General features: G+C 33.8%; 1 protein-coding gene across 2 annotated transcripts in view; it reads right to left on the bottom strand.

Annotated features, from left to right (window-relative positions):
- The window catches only part of LOC128675130 (uncharacterized), a 137,062-nt gene extending 112,520 nt beyond the window's left edge, over positions 1 to 24,542 (bottom strand). Inside the window, exons 1-2 of one of the 2 annotated variants that reach the window (XM_053754291.2) lie at positions 24,278 to 24,542; positions 807 to 968 (exon numbers count right to left, since the gene is read on the bottom strand). In XM_053754291.2, the coding sequence (XP_053610266.1) occupies positions 807 to 872 (66 nt within the window). In that variant the 5' untranslated portion in view covers positions 873 to 968; positions 24,278 to 24,542. Of the gene's footprint in view, positions 1 to 806; positions 969 to 24,277 lie in introns of those variants that run through there. The other variant, XM_053754293.2, reaches the window with a different exon arrangement.
- Between the last annotated feature and the right edge of the window lie 1,593 nt (positions 24,543 to 26,135).

The raw sequence follows: 26,135 nt of genomic DNA, 5'->3' as shown, positions 1-26,135 counted from the left end.
AATATCTAGAAAATATGTCAAACTTGATAAGGTGACTGCAGCTGCACGGTAATGGTTTTCCAATATCCAAATATAGCCCTGTATTTGAACGCGTTACACTAACCCAAGTATTGTAACCTAAGGGTTAACAAATCCATAACTTTAGGGTGTCCGAGTTTTCTACAAAATTTCGTACAACGAGGTAATGATAGACGAAATTTATGAACAATTTCCTTAACACAATACTTCTACAAAATGTGTAAAATTAGCTTTCATTAAAATCGGTTTAGCCGTGAAAGCACGACAGACTTTCGCATTTGTAATTATATATATCTGTAAGTATGGATATTTGCCCTGTGCAGTAGCAAAATAACCTATAAATTGTCTACTGCGCTGACCACAGACACGATTAGAAAGATTTTGAATATTTAAATCATAGATTTAGAAAAGACACCGACCATTTATGTAATGTAAGTGTAGTATACTTTGTAGAACATAGGTTGATCTCAGAGTGACAAATAGTATGAAAATGAGAGCGACAGAGACAGATGTATTACTTCATGAAGAAATACATCTGTCTCTGTCGCTCTCATTTTGAATGTATCGGTTAACCCTGCTGTCATAGGGATCACGCTATATTTTACAGAGTACTAGCGGCCCGTCCCGGCTTCGCTCGGGTGAAAACATAATAAATTATACCCCTAAACCTTCCTCAGGAATCACTCTATCTATTGGTGAAAACCGCATGTATCGCGAACAGACAGACAGATGCGGTAGAGGAGCTTTTTTTATAATATATTGTAAGGATAATCCTTATATAATCTTACCTTTTTTCCATCGCGAAACTTGACAGTTCCCTCGATGATGGAGGTGGCTGGACTGCTGTCCGCCATTTTCGAAGCTGACGTCACGAGCGATCGTAGCGCCACCGCGCCAACATCGTGAATTAACACATCACAAGCACTGTCACCACGCACTGATTCGTTACTCTGTAACAAGATAAAGATATCATTAAGTAAGTTTAAAACACCTGAGACTTGAGTTTAATTTAACCAACAAGTTTATTTGTTAGATAAATTAAAAAACCCCCGACTTCCAATATTCATTTCGCTACAACTTTTGAACGGCTGAACCGATTTTGACCAAACATATCTAGGAACAACTTCATAAAAATTAGCTATCAATCAATTTCATTTCGTTACAACTTTTGAACGGCTGAACCGATTTTGATCAAACATATAACTCACCTCCCTAAACCTCATAAAAATTAGCTGTCAAATAAAAGAAACTGCATCCAAATAGGTTCTCTCCTTGATGAGCTACGGTGCCACGTGCACAGATAGACAGACAGTAGTAAATAAAATCAGGGGCCCGATCCTCATGTGAAGTTCTGTCAAATTGAACAATTTTGTGCAAAAATCACAATCGAAAAAGTTCGGTCGATGCCTTCGATTGATCTTCGATTATGATTTTTTGGGGATAAATCTTGATTTTTCGAGATTAAAGCTTTATAAAAAGCTTTAGAAAACTGATTATGATAAACTTAAGAAACGGACATCGGACACAAATGCTAATAGTATATCTTAGGACAGACCGAAATTTAAATTTCTATTGACACTTTCTGTCGTTAATTTTAAAAGGTCTAACAAAAGTAAATTAGAAAAAACGGAAAAGTTTCTTTTAACCAAATTAAGACGTGACAGACTGCTCTTGAAATTGACACTATTTAAATTACCACATTGAAAGTGACCACGTGACATGAAAGAAGGGAAATTTGGGAATTAACAACGGACCAAATATAGAATGTATTATCATTCAGCACAAGTAGATATATGTACAGCACTTCACGTTTACCAACCGCTTACCCCACTCGTCTGCCTCAGCCCTGGGTATCGTTATACAACTTTTTTATTATTATTGCTGTAAGGAGTCTTATTTCGCGTTTGGTTCGTGTACTTAACTAAAATTAAAAAGACACAAAAATATAATTAAAAGTTTTCTAATTTAATGATAGGAAAGAATATATATTTCTAAATTAAATGTGATGATTAAAACCAGGTTTCCTCACGATGTTTTACATTGTTGAATAGAATTAAATAAAGAAGAACAAAACCATGTGCGTGTGGTCTGAGGGCCCACTTCTTGAAATTCTATGAAATGATAAGAATAATAATTAAATAAATAAATAAATTAGGACAAATCACACAGATTGAGCTTGCCCCAAAGTAAGTTCTAGACTTGTGTTATGGGATACTAACTCAACGATACTATATTTTATAACATATACATATATAGATAAACATCCAAGACCCGGGCTAATCAGAAAAAGATCATTTTCCATCATGACCCGACCGGGGATCGAACCCGGGACCTCTCGGTTCAGAGGCAAGCACTTTACCACTGCGCCATCGAGGTCGTCGAATGATGATCAATGATGCTTGGGATTTAGTGAACATTCCAAAATAATTTTGAAAGTAGGAATTAGATTTTGTGAAATCCTAATAAGCGAGTTACGATGATTTACGAATGGCCCTCAGTCCTCATAGTGTCGTCTGAGGGCCCACCTGTATCTCATAAACTATACATGCTACAGATAAAGTTTTTACCCCAAATTTTAAGGTTTTGCATAACAAAATTTGTGAAAACAACATATTATCCGTAAAACACTGTGCTATATTATACAATCTTCGTATGAAATTGGCCCTCAGACCACACGTACGTCAAACTTTCCAAGCCAATTACAGACTGACGACAAGTAATTTTTGAAATTGTGTGAAACCAACAACGTATCTATGGTTTATTAAGCATAGAGCTATGAGCTTTCGAAAATTTGGGCCCTCAGTTCTCCACTTTTTGACATTTCTCGTTATTTCCTTGTACGTTTCATCAAAAACAATACAAATAGATATTTATGGTAACGAATTAATGCCAACAAGCTTCTTCTACTCTTGATATTTCAAAGCCTGAGCGAATAACAAACAACCTTTTCGCAGTTTTCCGTCAAATTCACAGCATCAGCTCAAAGTAAAGACTTGAAACTAAAACTACAGTCGAAGTTTAAGGAAGTTCTAACTAAAACCTTGCTTGTTAAGTACAAAATTGTTGGCGACTTGAGAATTTCTCAAAGCAACGAGCCGGTCGAATACCTACTTGTGTGTAGTCTACACAATCTGAGACGGAAGATAATAAATATACATACTTACACACATAATAATATAGACAGAGATACTATATTTTAAATATACACACTCTCTCTCTCTCTCTTCTTCGCATGTTCACGGCTGCTTTCTGTGTTGTGACGCCGCGAAGCCCGAGGTCAGCGTAAAAAAGAAAATGTAAATTTTTGATGATTCGGCATGTGATTTTACAACCGGTCGAATTTCATCAAAATCGATCCAGTAGCTTTAGAGCTTAGTCCCAAAAATAAAAATCTTTTGTCTTTATAATATTATAATATTAGTATGGACACGTACGTAATACGTACAGTGTTATATATTTTTATTTGTTCCATTTGGAAAGGGTATCAAAATAGAATTTTGAAACACAAAAACAAGTTTGAAAAGAATGTTTCTAATGCATTTGTCCTGTTACAGATTAAAACTTGCAAACTTTCGAGACAAACAATTCAAGTTACATTTAAATAAATAAATAATATGTATATCAACCATTCACGGGAAAGGAAAAAGCACCTCGTAAACAGTTATTTTGTATGTGTTTTCATTTTTGATCTGTATGTTTCATTAGAAAATTACAGAAATATGTGTTACCAAAAATCGACCATAAAATACTTTTACCCATTCAAATATATAATATAATATATTGAATATATATACATACAATAACGGACTATACATATAACACACAAAAGATAATACATAAATAGACTAATTAACCGCTAAATAACCTAAATACAAATAAATAAATATATTAGGACAAATCACACAGATTGAGCTAGCCCCAAAGTAAGTTCGAGACTTGTGTTATGGGATACTAACTCAACGATACTATATTTTTTAACAAATGCACATATAGATAAACATCCAAGACCCGGGCCAAACAGAAAAAGATCATTTTCCATCATGACCCGACCGGGGATCGAACCCGGGACCTCTCGGTTCAGTGGCAAGAGCCTTACCACTGCGCCACCGAGGTCGTCAAAAACCTCCAATTTTAAATGTCACCATTATTTTAAATTATAGTCAATTACAGAATTTGAATAATATTACAACTTTACTGTCACTTCTATAAGTAAATATATTAAAAATAAGTATGATCTGTAATATGTATTTTATTAAAATGTCATTTTTAACACAAACTTTCACAAAAAAATCATGTCCTGCGCGGATAGAACCGTTATGGAGTGTCAATGAGCTGAACTTAGGTGCGACTTCACGTTATGCACATCATAATAATTAAACGTGTATACAATAATTTCAGATCGATTGAAGTTGTATGCTTCTGATAATTACGAATAGTTGTTAGATTCTATGGGAACAAACGTCACCACACTTCGATTGTAATTGAAACAAAAGTTTACGCGTGCACAAAATCCTTCATATTTATGTATAGTCCCTAAATCCCAAACAAATAGGGTTCGGTGTGTTTGTTTTAACGTCAAATTGACCCAAGCAAAGTTTAAAATTAAAAAAGTTGAGGTCTACTCGATATTTTGAGGAAAAAAATCACTTTTGACGAAGTTTTGTAACGGCGTCATGTTTTACACATTAATGAAATTGTATTTGCATAAGTTTAATAAAATAACAGCATTTATGTCATTTTGCCACATCGAATCGGCGCTTATTTCTAAGTTCCACAATTTGAAATTCGTCACAAATGCACGATATATTTTTTGATGACAAATGGCTTTTATGGCAAATAAAATAACTAATTTTCAACTGCAATATTTGACCCGAACAATTATAGGCGATGTTTTATTATCGGGTGCATTTCTAACACCTTAGACTGGATGTGTTCTGACACTGACGTTTTATTAAAGCATTTAAAGGCATATGACATGACTTTCACGACTACAGCCATCTAGTAGTTATAGCAAGCAATTTCATTCACACAATTAAACTAAATAGTCGATGAGCGAGCAGATTTCCTCACGATGTTGTCCATCACCCGAAGCAAGTGCTGAAAATTATAAATTAGCCAGATTGGAATACAAAGTCATGTGGCACGAGTAGGATTCGAACCATAGACCTTTCGGACACAAGCGGACGGTCTTAACCACTGGACCGCCACTGGTTCTTGGCACTAAAGAGCCGTGATATCCCTTAACGACATAACGACAACCATCACAAAATACGGTTGAAGTTTGAACTCGACGTCGTAAAAAGCGGAAGAGTTTCAGATAAAATCCAGCTATTATGAGAGGCTAATGGCGCAAATCGCGCGCTTATGAGATAAACAAACAATTTCGCAAAGGTCGGTCAAGGGATAGGTGAGGAAACTATTATCTCGATCACATCAGTGCTTCGTCATTGATCCCGGTTGTATTTGCAGTCGTTAATTTATACTCTGTTTAGAACCAACATGGGTTTTGTTACACTGTGGATGAAGAAAACTTACAGATATTGAACAGGTTAATAAGCACTAACATTAATAACTATAAATATACTCATTGATCCGTCTCCAACCAGCAATAATTATAACTATTCGTGTTATCCTGAACCTAATTTATATTAATCCCAAAATCGACAGAACCAATCAATATGATTTATGGTTCTCTATGGGCAGCTTACAATACGAATTTCGTTGCCCATTGAAACATATGGCTAAAGTACAGCTAACGGCAAATGAGCCTCCCCAAAGCCATTGCATAATCAGTTCTATTACCACCGCACAGAGGTTATATAGATTAACATGTAATTTGCTAATCCGAACATAGACAGATGCCGACTCGAATGAACTGTCCGTGTACATATTCAATGAACATTGCGTACTTTTTATAAGAATTTTTTTTCACCGCAAGGAAAAACTAGCAATGTACAACAAATATGTCGTGGCGAACTGTTGGTCGATAATGTTCGATATTATAGTTGATATAAAGCACAGTCTAACGCATTGTTATGCTGTACATTTATGGTTTGGCAAAAAACCGGTCATGTGTGAGTAGGACTCGCACACGGAGAGTTCCGTAGAACTCGATTTTTTTTGTGTGTCCTTACATATAGGGTTTTGTTTTTGCATTGTTAACCTTTTTTCTTACCACATGGATAGGTCACCACATATTATGGCAATATTAGGTTTAGATTCTTTTGTGAAGTCGCAAAGTTTGCTAAACAAACGGTCATATCATTTGATCGTGTTCGTTTTTTACAAATATATTTGTTATTATTTATTTGATTTTTTCACTGCGGAAATAAACAGTAGAGGAAATTGTAGATAATTTATAATCAAATAATGTATAATAAGATTTGTTTATAAATTTCAAATCTATATCTCTCAGTCTTGAGAAAAAGGGCTTTGACAGACGGGCAACGAACTGATCCTGTAAAGGTTCCGTTTTTACCATAATATGAGAGTGACGGAACCCTAAAAATTGGCATTCGTAAATGGATTTTGGGGTGTCAAGTGTACAAATAGTTTTATTCGTGTCCATTTAAACACAATGGTTACCAAACCTCAGTTTTTTTTATACTACCTAAACTAAGTTATAATAATTAAATTAGATTTTTGTCAAAATCAAAATCAAATCATTTATTCAGAAATTAGGCCTTCACAGGCACTTTTTCACGTCATAATCTAAATTAAATGATGTTTACCAAAGCTACAAACTACTAGCATTTCGGAACGACCACTGCTGAGAAGAAATGCCGAAAGAAACTCATTCAAACAGTGTTGGTCCCTATTATGCCAGAAGGGCTTACCATTTGTATAATTTGTATAATTTGAACATTAATTTAAAAATAATTATAAGCAATATCAGTGTTACTAACTTTTGTGCGCAGCTCCGCTTGCGTGTAAAAGGTATCGGGTGCGTTTGTCATATAAACTTTCACAATTCTTTCTCAAATTCTGGTCTCTGGTGGACGAAATTTGAACTCGGTTTTTTAAATATTTGTATAGCAAATTTCATCAAAATCGGTTTAGCTATGGAAGCGTAACCGACGTTTGCTTCAATAAATATTAGCATGGTTTCGAAGAATACTATTTAACTGGAATTATTTATCAAGGAATATTAAACTAAAAAATGATAAATTTCACAATATATGTTCTTCAGAAAGTTCACATATAGAAGAACTTTCTATACGTGGCCCAACCTCTGTCCAGCCCGTGAGGCTTATAGACCAAACAAATAAAAATAATTGAAATTGGTATTAAACAAATTCCCCCATTAATATTAATCGCACCCCAGCTGCACAATATTGTATTGACGCCGTTTCATTTTCTCTTATACTATTCGATATCTAGATTAATTGATTTGTGCGACAGAGATAGCTGTTTCGCGTGTTTTTTTTTTGTACCTTTGAGTTGCAATGTTGAACCGATCTAGATGTGGTATGGTGTCTTCATAGGACTGTTGATGAACCGAGGCTTCTTCGTTCTGTCTACCCTGTAAGGGATGGAGACGTGAATGTGTCTAAAGGGTCGATGTCAAAAATTGATAATATATTTTTTTTTACTAAAATGTAAACTGTTGAGATGTTTCCTCGTTGGGAGCCGATCCTGAATGAACCGTCATGTCATGCTTATCATAATTATGCATTGTCGTGGACACTGAATCCACGTGGAGTTTTTTTTAACCCTGTAGGACAAGCGGAAGTAGGTGAAATTTAACAATTTTATAGAAATCGTGATATGTGAAATGAAACAAATTTTTGGCTAATAATTAATGTTCATTCATTCATTCATTTATTCAAACTAAATATAAGTTTGTATAGGTTTAAGGTTGGGTGAAAGTTTGTATGAAAAAAGACAAATTTTGCCGCGGATGAACAGCTTAAAGCTGCAAATACGAAAACCCGAGGCAACGAACCAATCACGTTGCGCCATTGTGACGCGACGACAACCACACTGCAATGTGATTGGTTCACTGCGTCTCACTTCGAATCGATTCGATGGTGAGAAGTGAAAAGCAAACCCGCACTTCGCCCACAGCTGATATGTTAAAGTATTCGCAGGAAACCATCCAAATTGTTATTTTGTATGTAACATGAGGCGATAGGCAGGTGTCCTACGGGATAACTGAGCCATGGAGCGGGATTCGTAAGGATTCATCTAGGGTTATCAACTACTAGATGTTACCCGGGGCTTCGCTCTCGTGGGAATTTTGAAATACAATATAGCCTATAGATATTTTGGATAATGTACTAATCTAATGGTGAAAGAATTTTTGAAATCGGTCCGGTTGTTTCGGAGATTACCCGCCTCAAACATTCAAACTCACAAACGCTTACCTCTTTATAATAATAGTATAGATATTGAAATTGAATAAATAATTACATAAAATGTAAATAAAAAACTTGATCGACTTTCCTATTTACTGTCTGTCTCTTTCTTATATTTTACATCGACTTTGAACATGAACTGTTAAATAAATGAATGACCGGCGAAAAGTAAAATATTTTACAATTTTAGGCAGCATATTTACTTACCTAAAATCATTGGAAATTGGCCTCTATTACCGTTGCATGGAGTTTTATGCTGGATCATTTGATATGCGATGCCGTCGATTTAAAGAAAATACAAATGCAAAATATAGTTACTTAGAAACAATAACGGATAAACGATTCATATTTTAGATTTTGAAAGATAGTGAGAAACAAAACAACAGTATTATTTATTTATTCGATGACTACAACGGACAGCCGTCATGGGATAAAACAATTAATAAATATGTATATAAGATTTACACTTGATAAATATTTCACGCGTAAATCTTTTGCAATAATTTGAAACAACTTGGATATCACCTGGAACCGCTCTGAATGAGCCGTATTGATGACAAGTAACGTAATTCCTTATCTGAAGCGTGGCACCCCTAACCATCTGTCGCTACAATCACTCCATTGTGTCCGAAGCAGATGGAACAAAAAAAATCTACAAGACATAGTATTTTTATTCCGAAGCTGCAAAATTTAAAAAAAAAACAGTTCCTTTTGACAGATGTTGACAATGACACGTTCGATTTTCGAATACTTTTGTTTATTGAATTGTTGTTAACGGTAATTCGGGTGTCAGTTTTTATAAAGTTGGTTATGCTTTTTTTTAGGTAAGTTAATATGAATTTATATTTTTCATAGTGTTGCTATTTTAAATTAAGAATGAAACTATCTAAAAATACCTAATACTAGAGGTCCGTCCCGGCTTTGTTCGGGTAAATCAATTCAAAAGGTTTCGTCTATCTCTATGTCAAATCGTACTGGGCCGATTTTGATGAATGGTTTTGAGTTTATTCAATACAAACAAAAATACAAATCTTTTATCTTTATACTATTAGTATGGATAATATTTACATAAGATAATTATTAATACAACCTATAGTTGGGTTAATATCCTATAACGCAAGTCTCGAAGTTACTTTGGAGCTAATTCAATCTGTGCGATTTGTCCATGTATGTTTAATTATTTATTAACATACATGGACGCCTAATGAAGTTCATGACGCTTAACAGCCTGGAGTTTGCTTAAAAATAATATAACAATTTTAAAATGTCAGCTATAATTTAACGACCGGCCTGACGTCAACAAATTGAGGATAATGTTATTTCTCAACAGTCAACAGTTTCTTTTTAAGTTGTACGAGCTGGAGCCACATTCTGCAATATAATCGCACATACTATATAACTGTTTTAATATATTAAGAGCCTCTACTGCTTACTTTTCGACTAACAAAAACTGTAAAATGAGTTGAATGGCTTTATACTACGCCCCAAAAGGCAAAAAAACACAACTAATTTGTGCCCAAAACCGTACAAAAACACATCCGCCATATTCTATGACATGCGGTGATTAGATGAGTTTATGTCCAGTATTTGTCCAATTTCTTCCCAAACAGTCGGTCGCACACCCGTCAGCGTTGGGTTTGCGACCGACTGCTCGGAAAGTAACTGGGCGTAAACCCATTTCTGACTTGCGGATCAAATTATACGCTTAGATGAATCAAAGCCAATTTCAAACAATATTAAATCTTAGTAATTGAATGTAAGGTTGATTTTCAAACGCATTGGTCTCTGTTGGATGCGTGCAAGTAATTATTTGTAAGAAGGTTATAGAGTGATATAGATTGTAATCTACGGAGCTCTTTGTTCATTGATATTTGTTATTTAATTTTTTTTTCTTCCTTAACACATATTTAGGATCGCTAGTAATTCTGGAGAAGATCTTTATATAGCTAAAGGCTATATAAAATTGTCGTATAATATCGTAGATTTCTTTAGAAACCCAACTCAGTTTCATTATGTAAATTTCTAATACAATTCAAATTGTTTCAATAATAATAATAATAATTGTTTTATTTATTTTGAATATAACTAGTAGCCCGTCCCGGCTTCGCCCGGGTAAGTAAGTAATACATCTATAAACCTTCCTCAGGAACCAAACAATCTATCGGTGAAAACCACATGAAAATTCGTGCAGTAGTTTTTGAGTTTATCGCGAGACAGATGCGGCAGAAGACTCTGCATTATAATATGTAACAATAATAATAATATGGATGTACAAATCTCACAGATTGAGCTAGCCCCAAAGTAAGTTCGAGAGTTGTGTTATGGGATACTAACACAACGATACTCCGTCTTGTCCTAACCGGGAAACGAACCCGGGACTCAATTATTCGAGACTCCTAATGGTCATATAAAGTTGGCAACAGTACTCGATTCGCTAGTAATCAATCACGTTCCAGTTATCATGTATTCACAAATCTTTAGCATCATAAGGCTTGATATTTTTACTTGCAGCACGTCCCGGCTTCGCACGTGTAAAAACCTAATAAATTATACACTTAAACATTCCTAAGGAATCACACTACATATTGGTGAAAACCGCATGAATATGCATGAATCAATTTTTGAGTTTATCGCGAACAGACATACAGATGCGGCAGTGGACTTTATTTTATAATGTATAAGTAAGAACACAATACATTTTTACAAAATTGTGAATATTTCAAAAACGACTGAACCGATTTCGATGCCCCCCACGAAACTTAAATATTATATTGGCAAATTCAAATTCTTTATTCAATATAGGATGATATAACATCACTTATTGACGTCAAAAAAATTACTTAAACTAGACTTAGTTTAAGTAATTTTTTTTGACTGCCGACTTCCAAAGCGCAGGTGAAGAAGAAGCGGCGCAACAAACTTCACCGCGGCCTTTTCTCCAAAGACGTCAATTAACAAATGTAGGTCTTTTACATATAGATATTAAAAATTAAGAGGACGAATTCGCATATCCTACATACCTTTTAATTTTCATCAAAATCGGACCATCGGTTCGAAAGTTATCGCGTTACAAACATACAAAAAATGTATTTTTGCGTCAAGTAGAATGTTAGAACTCGCTCGCTTCGCTCGGGAGGACGTAGGGATTGTACCGTGTTACTGAAAAGAAATAATTACCATTTCTAATATTGGTTGTACCTTAATTCAAAGTAAAATATCTTTCTATTAAAAATGTAATAACCTTTTATGCAACCGAGCAAAAAGTGGCTGAATGCACAATTTTATTGTTCTTCTAGAAATTACTAATAGAATATTTTATACAACACACATCTCGCGTTAATCTCACTCGCTACAACATTATTATCCCGGCTATGATGCCCGGGCACGATTTACATCCGGGTGGAGCCCGGTTATACCGACCTGGATAACCGCATTTAATTACTAGGTATTCGCCAGTTGACTACAACAACATAATATCGGTTTTGGCTTAATTAAGATTCATAACCTTGAGTTTAATTTTATAGAGGACCAGCTGCGCCCCGGGGCTTCGCTACCGTGGGAATTTCGGGATAAAAAGTACCCTATGTGTTATTCCAGGTTATTTTCTACCCGTGTACCAAATTTCATAACAATCGGTCCAGCAGATACAACGTGAAGAGGTAACAAACATTTACATTACAAGCTATTTTTACAACAATGGTGAGATTAATGGATATCTCCCGTTGCCTACTATATGAGAGCTATAACAATGCTGGAATCCTGCCCAAATCTTTCAGCTTGATGATTTTTAGATATCAGTTAATTGCATAGTACCAGTGTAATAAGCAAACTGTAGAATTAGTACCTCGTTTCATATTATACCTCATTACGGGCAGACTGGAAAAGCGAGTCATGTCACGTGTGGGTCAAGTGACAACATTAAACACTTAATATAATTTGCGAAAGTAAGTTTGTTTGATTGTTACCTCTTGATGCTTCAATTACATCAACCTTTTTTCGCAATTATAAAATGCTTTATATTAGTGACTAGGTTGCGCTCCCGTGGGAATTTCGGGATAAAAGTACCCTGTGTGTCATTAAAGGTTATTTTGTACCCGTGTACCAATTTCATAACAATCGGTCCGTGGATTTTGGGTCAAAACAAAAATATATATGTCCACGCGGTTTTCACCAACGGATAGTGTAATTCCTGAGGAAGGTTTAGACGTGTGTAATTCATTATGTTTTTACCCGAGCGAAACCGGTATGGGGCCACTAGTATCTCCTAATTTATATAGGTTAATTGTTAAAAAATATTATCGCCTGTAATTTGGGACCCAACATTAAAATTTAAACCTTATAATTTGGCAACTACACGAGAATTAGACTATGGGTGCATTTAAACGTGTGTTTAAAATTTTACGCGTACTTGAGCTTATTGCATTTCGAGTAGAAAATGTATCGTTGCAGAACAATATGTATAAAATTTCCTTAGCAATGCATACTCACTATATAGATATCACATTATTATCCCTTACGGGGTAGACAGAGCCAATAATTAGCTAAACTCGATGTCCGATTCCAACAATAAACCTTAGCTAGATATAGAGATTAGATGAGAATTGAGATTAGTGACAGGTTGCTAGGCCATCTCATTTTCCCTTGATTGACTTTTACAATCTGCGCGGGAGAAGCAGCTGGCAGATTCCATATTTTTTTTTAGTTTTTAGAAGAAAAAGTACTAGTTATTCGCCACGAACCTAGACCTCGCGAACACAGTTTTTACAAAATTGTGAATATTTCAAAAACGACTTAACAGATTTTGATATCCCACGAATTTATACATTCCATTTATAGATATATACCTTTTAAATTTCATCAAAATCGGACCAACGGTAATCGTTCAAAAGTTATCGCGTTACAAACATACATACATAGATACAAAAAATGTATTTTTGGTCCAAGTTGAATGTTCGACCGTTTCGCTCGCTCGGTCAATAAGTAGCTACTTTTTCAACATTAAAAAAAATATATTTTTATACGTATATGTGTAAAGCAAAGACATCTAATACCAATAGATTAGTTGCCTGTGTATAAAATACATTCACATAATGATACACGATAATAAAATGTATAATAACATTTAGATTTTTTTCTTCTCATTAAAGTATGATTAAAGCGCTTTTGACTCCAACATTTGGGACGTCACTGTCATACAAGCCCCATATGTTTCTTTGTTTTCGACACATGGAAAAACGTATATTACCCAATTCATGTTACTAAACAATTAATAATGAAATGCCAGTATAAAGACCAATAGAGTTAACTTGAGCTCCTAATCAACAACTCGTTATCTTGAGAGGCAAAAACAAAAATGTATTAATTAACAGTATCGTCTGTTCGCGTGTGTGTATCTCGTAAACTATATATACTCTTATCTAATTGATGGTTTCAATGAACTGAAGTTTTACTTTCGCGAAGTTTGTTTTCTTGCCAACTGTACTGTAATTGTCAATATATAAAAGTATGTTTTAGACACGATTCCTATCGTACTTTTTAACATTTGTATATTTAAAAACAATTTAAATAATAATGTTTTTTTTACTGCTTACGTAGATTATACTTTAACCAGCGTAGCTTTCCGCTTTCTGTCTGTCCCTATCTTATGGGTTTTTTTAAAATAAATAGACTGATTCAAGAGCTAGGTTTATGTGTATAACATGCATCATATTGAACCCTCGTGAAACCGGTCTGGGTGGCTAGTTATCAAAAAACTAGAACAAAATGCTACTATTAGTTCTATCCAGTTGAAGTAACATTTTCGCTTTAATAACATTTAATGGAGGTCGACTGGTAAATGCAGTGTTTTATCATTGTCACGGATATAGGCATTACAAATTGACAAATGATTTATACGAAACATTTTAAATTAATATAATTTTACCACCTCACAACGTGGCCAAATTATATATCTAGTTTCATGACAGTTCCTGGGACGCTAGCTGTTGCCTGCGGTTTTATCACAAGACTACTTTTCACAGGATGAAAGGTACATGCCGTATTATTTCTATCTCCGTATTCCTAACTATAAGTATACGAGATTTCAAAGAGATTAGTTGTGTGTTTTTGGCTTTTAAAGGAGACCAAATCCTGTCGTCCCTCACTACAACTTGCGAATTTATAAGATTGCGTTCCATATTTTAAGTCATAAAATTAAAGTGAAAAAATGTCGATTTCCTAAATAGACGTTTTGTTATATAGATCTCTTGATAGTCAGACGTTTTGCTACATGGACGATTGGCTAGCTGGGCAGATTGCTCATTAGACGTTTCGCTTTGTTGGACGTTTTGCTAGACTTTCTGATCGGGAGGGTTTAAACAATATTATTAATTCATTTGCAATGCAAATACCTGGGAGGCCAGTATTTACATATGTAATTAATGTCATGATATATAGAGGCATTTACATAATTAATTAACGTAATAATATTTGGTTTATGGTCGTTTTTAGACAGCAAACTACTTTTTCTGAAATGGGCAAGGAAATAGGCATGTTTTAAATTGTTTTTGGTTTAATTGTTGTTCTTTTTTTTTTGGAAACTCTAATTCGGCGAACGCATTTTGAAGGGTTAGAAGCTACCACTACATAATATAATCGACTAGGTAGACAAACAAAGCCAAATCGCGATTGGACTATATCTCTGATAGGCTAAATCGCAGTTGAACTAAAACAAAAAAAATCGGCAGCGTATCGTGGTCACATATATTAGGGACGCTGGTTTCCATGGGCTGTGGTGTTTGCTTACCATCAGGCAACTTTCAAGCTCGTTTGCCCACTATACTTAAAAAAACACGTTGACATTTCAGTCGGAAACTGTGAAAACATTTAATAGGTCCACAGTATTCAATTAAAAAATTGTAAGTTTCAATTATAATCTTTGTACAGTCAATAGTATATCAACCTACCCAAATTCATTGCAAACTCGCCGCTATAGAGGTACATGCAGGGTAAATTGATGTGCTGTTGACTGTACCTACAATACAATGTATTTTGTTCACGTCTTAGCAGCTTATGATGTAATTCCTTGTGCATAAACAGATTCCACTCCAATCAAGGCCATTTTATCATTTGACCTTATATGAACCTACCATGATAAAACAAATTAAATATATAAGTATAAGTAATTATTATTAGTTTTATTTCTTAAGCAAGTTAAGTTGTTAAGTTTTTATCTTTATTGCGTACTTTGTTTTTTTTTTAGCAGATTGATAGCACAGTCAATGTCACAATTATTTAAAAAATATATGTTGCAATTATTTTTGATATGATCGACAAATACTGTCCAACTCTGCTAAAAAAAAAACAATACACAAAAAAGTATACGTCGTCCTTTTCTTACACACACAAAAAAATGGTCAACTTACCTAAACCTGAATGTCATATTTATTTCTCTCACTCACTCATAGTTATGTAAATTTAATACGAACTTGACTCTTGAAATTCACATTTCCATGATTAATTGCTAAACAAACCAGATTACACCGGATCACAGCGGATGAAACCGGTTTAATAGCTCAAGATTATGCATGCAATTTTGCAGCCAAGTACCTTAGTCAAGTGTTTGCGTTTTTTTATGAGATTATATTGATTACTGTGCTGATTTTGTAGCGGTAAATAGAAATGATGACTTCATCTATATTATTACAATAGTGCAGATTATATGAAGGAAGACATGGAGTAGTCCTATTATAGGGCGGGAAACAAACGACTTAAAAATGGCTTAGTCTTAAGTTTAATATAACCTTTCCCTCGAGTTTATAGCTATATCTTAGATCAAAGTAAGAGTTACAAGGGTAAAACACGCTTCTTATCCGTGTCTCAAAATGAAGTCATTACTCGACGACAATAAAACAATTAAGGCTTTTCTTCAATGCCGCCGAAGCGTGACTTCATTACAGCAAAGACCTCTGTTGTCTGACGTGGATGCACTTAAAACAACCATGGCTGGTGATTTCCCAAACTCTTATAAAACACCTATATATTTCCTACTCGAAAGGTCCCAGACCTTTCGAGCAGGACGTGGCCACCAATGCTTATTCTTGTTTTTTTAATAAGGTATGTCATGAAGGTCAGAAAATTATAAAAAATATTCATGCTCTAGATAAAATAAATGTATTTAAGATAATTGTGATAATCCATAGACTAATTGTGATAGTAACAATGTCGCTGGACTTATACGATCACTTAAAGTTGGGTTGAAAAGTCCATTTAAAAAAAAAAAACAATAAAATTTACAAAACTAAATTCAATCACAATAAAAAACTAAAAAAATTTTGAAACAACTTTTATTAAATTCAAATTCAAATCATTTATTCAGAAATTAGACCTTCACAGGCACTTTTTCTCGTCAATCTTTATTATTATAGTTATTTCTCACAAGCTACAAACTACTGGCATTTCGGAACGACCACTGCTGAGAAGAAATGCCGAAAGAAACACATTTGAACAGTGTTGGTCCCTATCATGCCAGATCGGCTTACCATTATTGTTTCTTACAATGTTTTTTTTTCTTTCTAATAATATATAAAAGTACATAATGTACATAGTCAAAAGGTATATCAAAACAGGTATTAAGAAGTTATCACCATACACGCAATAATTAATTTTCTTTCTTTTTCTTTATGATATTAGTGTAGTAGACTTGATTAATTAGTGCAGACGTTAGCATACAATGAACTCATGTTTATTATGTCATTAAAATAGTTAATTACTGTCTTCTAAGAAGCCTTTTTTGAACGCAATGAAATGTGCGTATATCTTTCATTTCAGTGCGCATGCGTTACGTGATAGTATGTGAAAGTGGCAACGGCTTTTGGTAATTTGTTCACTTGAAACAAACATAATGATAGTTATTGGGTTTTTGACATACGCCGCGCTGTTACATAAAGTGACGAAACAAACAGACGGTCACAAAACGAATTTTTGTTCTATAGACAATTTTCTGTATTTTTGAGTCCAACTTCAAAAAGTAAGTACATCAGTTCTGGATTCTCAAGTATTTTTATATTGATTTTAAGTGATGTCAACAATGTTTAATCTACTTACGGTATTTACGTAAAATAAATTTTAATACTTACCTAGTACCGGTAAGTATTAAAATCTATTTTACTATTATAAATGCGAAAGTAAGTTTGTTTGTTACCTCTTCACGCATTAATACTGGACCGATTGTTATGAAATTTGGTACACGGATAGAAAATAACGTAGAATAACACACACATTTTTTACTTACTTTTTATACTTTTATCCCGATACTGTTTATCTCGAAATTCCGGCCCGAAAATTGAAGGCCCGGGCCCGGGCAGTTATACATAAGATAAAATTGGACATTGATTCGTTAAATTGTGATATCAACGCTTATATGAAATTTGGCAATAAACGATATATATTTGAAATTCCATTCTAAATGCTGAGGGCGCCAAGCTTATCCCAACTAATTCTTATAAATCCAAAATAATATATAATGCGAAAGTATGTTTGTCTGTTTATTTGTTATTTACCTCTTCACGCATTATCTAATGGACAGATTATTATGAAATTTTGTTACGCGGGTAGAAAATAACCTGGAATATCACATATCTTTTTTACTTTGCGTTTTTCTGCGCATGTTAAAGTTAACGTCAAAATTGACGGTGCGGAATTAGAGATGTGTAGCAATAATTCTATTTTTTTTATTTAGCTAAAAAATATACTTTTTTCAGAATGTTTTAGTTGAACACTTGTTAAATAGAACTTTTGAATGTTTTAGTTGAGCACTTGTTAAATAGAACTTTTCATACTTAGACGTTTTGCTACAAGGACGATTAGCTAGCTGGGCAAATTGCTCATTAGACGTTTCGCTTTGTTGGACGTTTTGCTACATAAGACTTTCTGATCGGGAGTGAGAAATTACATGCGAGGGTCGTATTTGTGTATGTCTTTAAACGTGTAAAATCACCACTGTTAGTCCGATTAGTTGTTTACATCATAGATCAATCACAAAGAAAATGGTTTCCATAAATACATTGCAAAAAAAACAAACAAAAACAATGTTATGCTCGCTTTCATTCCTTGTCGCCGCACTTGCATGCAACTTGCACTTTTTGCTAGCGTAACATATGGACGATGACCAATAACAATAATGACCGTATGCGATTTTGTGATTTCGATTCAAAATCAAAATCAAATCATTTATTCAGAAATTAGGCCTTCACAGGCACTTTTTCACGTCATATTCTAAATTAAATGATGTTTACCAAAGCTACAAACTACTAGCATTTCGGAACGACCACTGCTGAGAAGAAATGCCGAAAGAAACTCATTCAAACAGTGTTGGTCCCTATAAATATATTGATTTCGCGCATTCGCTCATAATCATAACTTATTAATGTTAATATCTCGTCGTGTCGCGATAAAATCTACACCCGATTTTAAGTTAGACCATCTGCTATACGACTGTGAAAACCGTAACTGTTTTTGCATAATGCGCGAACAAACATACAGGTAGACAAACATTCTAAAAAGAATTCTTTTGGCTTCTATTAGTCCTATGTCGTTGAATGTAAATTATGCGCCAAAAATATAGTCTTTTTCACTTTTTATCAAGATGATTTTGAGGTTGTTTGAACGCTCTATATCTCAACTATGCCACCTGGCTGTTTGTGTAGGATTGTGTAAATTTAATTTAGAGATTTTGAGTATGCAGGAAGTTGTGATGTGAATACGTTATTTATATAGTAATTTTGTGAAATTGGGACTTGGTGTTAGCTAGTGAACTTTTTTAAAAAAACGTGCGCGCTGGGTCTTCGCTTCCGTGGGAGTTTCGGGATAAAAAGTACCCTATATATTTTCCAGGTTATATTCAACCCGTGTACCGAATTTCAAAACAATCCGTCCGATTTTGCGTCAAACAGTAGAATATAACCTGGAACAACACATAGGGAACTTTTTATCCCGAAATTCCCACGGGAGCGAAGCCCCTGGTGCAGCTGGTATGTGTATATTTTTTCAACAAAATGTGTAGTTAGTATTCCAGCAACAAGTTTCAAATCGTTCTTAACTTTATAGTAATTTTATTGAGCGTTAAATCAAGAAGTCTTTAAATGGAGCAAATAGCTCACGAAGTTTTATTCCTTTCGTGCGAGGAATTTAAAAAAAAGTTGTATAGTTTTGTAGGTGTCGATCTTGCGAGGAAAAAGTCTTTTTTTTCTGGGCTATGACGCCGCTGAGCTAGGGCTCAACGCAAAAAAACGAACCTTGAAATTTTAGAGATTCGTATTTGAATTTAAAACCGACCTCTGTTTGAAAAACAAAAACAATATTATCGCGGAGCCCCAACAGGTGCCCTAGGGCTCCGCAGAGCACAGTTTTAGAGCCGCTGGTATATTCTAATCACCTGTACCGGATGTAGTCTGTTATATATAAATTGATTGATCTCAACATCGTCAGACAAATGTATGATTGCTTATTATGTAAAAGATTTTTGTTAAAACACTAATAGGTATTACATATTGTGTTTAGACATTATACTATGTAGGTAGTATTAAAATTAGAAGCGGTGGTGGTGTAATGGTTAAGACCGCCGCCTGAGGATCGAAAGGTCCGAGGTTCGAATCCTACTCGTGCCACATGAGTTTGTATACCAATCTGACACATGGTATAGTAGTTTTCATAGATCACCATCTTGCTTCGGGTGAAGGAAAAACATCGTGATGAAACCTGAAATGGAGAAGGCAATGGCAAACCACTCCATTAATAATGCAATGAAAGTTGTTACGTGTGTTTCGTTCCATGTAATGACCACGACCCTGAGGAATACGACAATGAAGAGAAGTATTAAAATGTCATGATTATTGGTACTTCTAATATCGCTACCAATAAATTTTGTGACAATTTACTATTACATCCACTCCCGTATAGGAGTAAAGTTATATAACCATTTACAAATTAGCACATCACAAATAATATTCACAGCTTAAATAAACAGAATGGATACCAGTCATCTATAAAATCAGCTACTAATATTATAAACGCGAATGTGTGTTTGTTCAAATCAACTGGACGGATTGTTATGAAATTTGGTACACGAGTACAATTATAACCTGGAATAACGCATAGGGTAATTTTATCCCGAAATCCCTACGGTAGGGAATCCCCGGAGCGTAATTAGTACTATTACAAAGTCAAGAGACTTTATAAAACTAGAATATTAAGACATACACTAATACGTAACAGAACTGCTATGATCTCATAGCGTGTAGAATCTACCTGACCGGCATGCGCCCGTTTTTACGTTCACAGGTAACCGGTTATTCAGACGTCCTAGTAGAGCGACTGAATGGTGCCACGACAAGATAGGAGTGATTTTAGCGAGATTACTCAGATATTGACATATTTAACTTAACTCTGCAATCTACAAAAAACAAAGTCTGCACTAAATTCATTTCGAAACAAATGTCTTAATTATGTTATGTTTTATTTGTTTCTCGATAAACATATTGTGTTTAATGGTAAATCTTTGATATTAATGGTTATCTTAGGTTAATATTATATCATAGATTTGATTTTTCTTTTTGAGATTCTATTATTTGTACTTATAGGATACTAATGTTCTTAGAACATCACTGTATTAAATTATTATTAGGGTGTGATAATTTAGATCATATTTATTGTTAACACGCATGCATTTATAAATTACTACACCATATACATAATCGGCACTGTTTGGTCTATTATATGGTTCACTGTTTTTGTAATACTATTTGTATCCATAATAAATGAAAAAAAAAAAATACCAAGCTACCCGATGTGGCTACAGGTGCTACATTCGTCCATACATTCAATAATAATAATATATATGTATATATTATATACTAGATATTGCCCGGAGCTTCGCTTCCGTGGGAATTTTGAGATAAAATGTAGCCTATAGCAATCTTGGATAATATACCTTTCTAATGGTGAAAGAAGTTTTGAAATCTCTTCAGTAGTTTAAGAGATTACCCGCCTAAAAACACACAAACTCACAAACGCTTATCTCTTTATAATAGACTATAGGAACAAATCACACAGATTGAGTTAGCCCCAAATTACTACACATTACTATCCCAAAACACAAGTTCCAAACTTGGTTTTGGGATAGTAACTCAACGATACTATATTTTATAACAAATACATATATATAGATAAACATCCAAGACAAATCAATAAATAGTATAAAAGTTGGGTAAATTAATGTGTATTTAAAATTGTTGATATTTATATTCTGTACTTTTCACTTTTGATACAATAAAGTATACAGATTGTATTGTTGAGTGGGAAGATTAAACTGAGTATAAACATTTAATTTCCTTTTCTGCAAAGGAAGAAGGTCGGCTGATGTGAACAACAAATTTAGTTAGGGACCTTCTGAAATTTCACACACCATCATTAATGGTTTACTAAGATTTTGTATACAATGTTATTGAATAATTTTCAATTTAATATAATTTAAATTGAAAAATTATAATTTTCAATTTAATATATATTTTATTTATAATTAAATTTTTAACCCATTACGATAGGTAATTTAATTAGATCTTATCCCGAAATTTAACTCTATATTGATGGTTTTTTCTTTAATTGGCGAAATAACGAAACAGATTTTAGAATATGTAGTCTACAACAAAATTTTTATTGTTAAATATTATAATAACCGGATCATTATAATATTTAACAATAAAAATTTTGATTGTGATGTTGAAACATGCGTTTCGTTTCATAGAAACGTCAGTTCAGGTAACAAAACTTATGCTTATTATGTGTTCTGCGAATCGGCTAGCTCGCTTCGGTTGAAATCTGTTCAAGTTAATGCGTCGTAAAAGTTATTACTAATTGCAAATTTTACTTATAAGTAATCCCTCAATATAACATGGCGACTGCTCTTTGAATATTCACGGTCTAAAGAATTATTAATATAGTTAACTTCAGAGCTTGCTAACATAATTTTAAAAAATCTTAAAGAATGGCTGGTTTTAGATTTGAAAATAGAATGCCTATCGTCAAGTGTGGTGACTTGCAATAACTGCCTCGCGCACCAAAAGTTCATGGTTACTATGAATTGTTATATGGATTGCACGTCTGTCTGTCAAGAACATATCCTTTTTCTCGGTAACATACATATAAAGTTGAAATTTGGAACAGACACTTGAGTATAAAATACTAAGAATATATATAAAATACTAAGAATAATTGTTGATCAACGCAGTCAAAAAAGATATGACAACCTGTAATATATTAGTTAGTTTATAGTACCTATGTATAAAAAGTAGTCTTGTATAACCGCAAACCTCTGTGGTATAGTAATCTAACACAGGATATTAAAATAGCATTTCCAAGCATTACATAAATACCTACATACCTACCTTGGTACTTATAATCAGCACATAAATAAAAAAATATCTAAAGCCTATCTATGCTAAAACCGCCGTAAATAGGTAACTAACTACTGTTCTTTTTCTCACATAATTTGGAAGAAAACCACGCATAAAAAAGGGCGTACCCTTTTTTATTTATAATTATAACCCATGCGTCAATTCAGCCAGCCACAATTGCATGTATACATATAAAAATGCGTGCGATACACAACCTTTTAATCTCCAACTATAGGTTCTTCATAAACGAGAGATATTAATCTCTTTAATATATATTAATATCTCTTTAATATAATATATTAATAATCTCTTTAATATATATAGATTATATATATATATATATAATCATAAAAACTTATATATATATATATATATATATATATATATATATATATAATTCAAAGTGCCAACCTATGTATATCTAAAATGTAGATATTTTATCTACCTGTTAGTTATCGGCCTGTGTGTTATCTAGCTGCTTGATAACTTCACGTATTTATGAGTAGTGTGCGTTTATATGTATATGGGTTTTACAGAAATATATATTAGTCTCTTTATTATATTTAATCAGGTATATTGGTAACTTTTCACATTTCTGTGCACGCAAAACACGAAATACCATTATTATATCTATACCCTTACGTTGAAAAAAAAAGGTTTTTTCCTATTTCGTTATAGGCACTAATTAAGAAAAATATAGAAGTCGTGTCTAAGTAGGTAAGTACCTAACTAATCACCTAGTTTGTGATCGAATGAAGATAATAAAACGTCGTGACTACCTCGCCTGTCACGCTTCTGTGGTGCCACCAAAAAGACAACGACAGTTTCCTTCGAAACCACTATGTGACGAAGCGTTTTTGAGGTGTGGTGTCATGACAGATTTAAAATAACTGTAATAAGATAATGAATAATTTTTTATTACAAAGTAATTTGTTTGTTGCAAATTTTGTAACCAAGCAGGTCAACAAATATCCACCTAGGTAAACCATACACATTGATTAAATATTAACAAGTTGTCCATTACTTGATATGTCACACAATACTGATTTTTACTCTATGCGAATTTCTGTCCTATTCTGGAATTGAAAATCCTGTTTCACACAAAATATGTTGCCAGACGATATTAAATAAATATACCTACCTACTTAAAAAAACATTATTGTTGAAAAGATTGTGAATTTTCCGTTCGGTTTTTTCATAGTATATTTTTCATAGTATTCATGAAGATAACTGACAATAATATAATGGATACCAGTGCCAAGGTTCTATTTACACAGTTGTTGAAAATTATGAATGATTGTGTAGAAACTGCAAATAAATGCGGGTAGTAAGTAATAGCCGCAGCCGTACCTGAACTAACTCCTAAATAATTTCAATAAATATTCACAGATTGCTCAATATTTATCAGAACGGAAGGCCACGCAACAAGCAATATCTACAACAATAGTATGATAAGAAAAAAAAATTACTAACCGTAAAAAATCCCGCTCACTTCGCGCTAAATCCGCGGCACTTATACCTGAGATGTTTGCAACATTCCAAAATGCACTTTGTTACGTCGAAAACTCCAAAAACACGATAACAATCACACAACAACTGTTTTTCACACTCCGTCAATCACCTGTAACACTTTCGCAAAAACACGTAAAAGTATTAACTCCCGTTTTTTCACGAAAGTTACGACGATTTTTCGCAGCACCGACAAACGTCCAACGTATTACACGTCGAGTGACTGACTGACGCGAGAATGAGTGAGTGAGTGAAAGGCCCTTCGATAGATTTCAATGAGGGATTAGGGAGTGCGAAAGAGATGGTGAGATAAGAATGAAGTTAGCGGTTGAGTATGCATGACCGAGAGAATGACCACATGGCACGCATTTGGTTTTAGTACAATCATTGCACAAAATATAAAATGAGAGTTGGCGCGTTTTTGTTGCACGATGGGCCACGTGTTTTCGTTTTATGTTGTTCAAAATAACTCGAAAGCTTTCTTATTAAGTGGGGTTTGTTTGTTGAAGGTCCATACTCTTAATTTAAAACAGTTGCGGTAGACAGCTGGACGGTCCATACAAATTTATTTCCTTGTTTTGTATAATCGAATACAATAAACGACAAAATCTATTGTATGTTACCAGGTAGTTTTCTGGGATAATTACCTTATTTTTTTAAATTTATTTTTTAAATTATTATGAATTAGGTATTTCCGTACATTTATTTAAGTTTATTATATTTTTTGTATTTATTAATGACATAAGGTTAATAATATAAAAATCTATAAGCCAATTAATTTAATGCATAATGTTGTATAATGTTATATGAAGGAAAACATCGCGAGGAAAACTGCTGCACACTGGTGGACAGTTTAGTAAGTAGTAGTTGCCTTTAGGCGACTTGAATAAAATCGGACACCAGTGTTAGCAATAACACACTCCATATGATGATATAATATATTTGTTTGTAGTTTTTGTGATATTGATTATATATGAGATTAGAGTTTGTGATAGAAATAAAGGCTATTTTTAAATATTTATAACTTGATCGTTCCCTCCAAGACTTTCCCTCCATATAAGTGCGTCTACTAATTTGCTCAGCGCGACGCGTCTCAAAGAACAATGTCCAAGTTGCGTCAAAGGCACAGCCATATGACAAAGCCTAGCTTTTACTGGCTTGTGGGACTCAGTGATAAGCTAAGCGTGTGCCATTTTTCCACACGGCAATAACCGCACACGCTTAGCTGTGTTCAGAGAGAGTTCTCTGAACTTTTAATTCACAAACAACAAAAAATCACAACTAAAAGTGAGCCATGCATGAGTCCAATTGAACTGTTTGTGTTTGCTTTTTATGCGACTTAAAAAAAAAATCTGGTCCCTGGCCGCGTACATACTCAATGTGAATCAGAAAAATTTAGTCACGTTTATAATAGATTTTTTTGTGTGACGATAGCATGCTATCCATTGAAATTTGCATACCCATAACAGATGATTAGAGCATTCATTAAATAAATAAATAAATAAATAAATATATTAGGACAAATCACACAGATTGAGCTAGCCCCAAAGTAAGTTCGAGACTTGTGTTATGGGATACTAACTCAACGATACTATATTTTATAACAAATACATATATAGATAAACATCCAAGACCCGGGCCAATCAGAAAAAGATCATTTTCCATCATGACCTGACCGAGGATCGAACCCGGGACCTCTCGGTTCAGAGGCAAGCACTTTACCACTGCGCCACCGAGGTCGTCAAAGGCGTCAAAAAAATCGTCAAAGAGGTCGTCATTACTATTGTAAAATGTAAACTCATGTAATTAAATATATAATCGT

This window comes from Plodia interpunctella, chromosome 14 (genome assembly GCF_027563975.2).
Source record: "Plodia interpunctella isolate USDA-ARS_2022_Savannah chromosome 14, ilPloInte3.2, whole genome shotgun sequence".
Taxonomy (NCBI): Eukaryota; Metazoa; Arthropoda; class Insecta; order Lepidoptera; family Pyralidae; genus Plodia; species Plodia interpunctella.
Note: the sequence above shows the minus strand (reverse complement) of the source record. Positions and strands in the feature narration are given on the sequence as shown.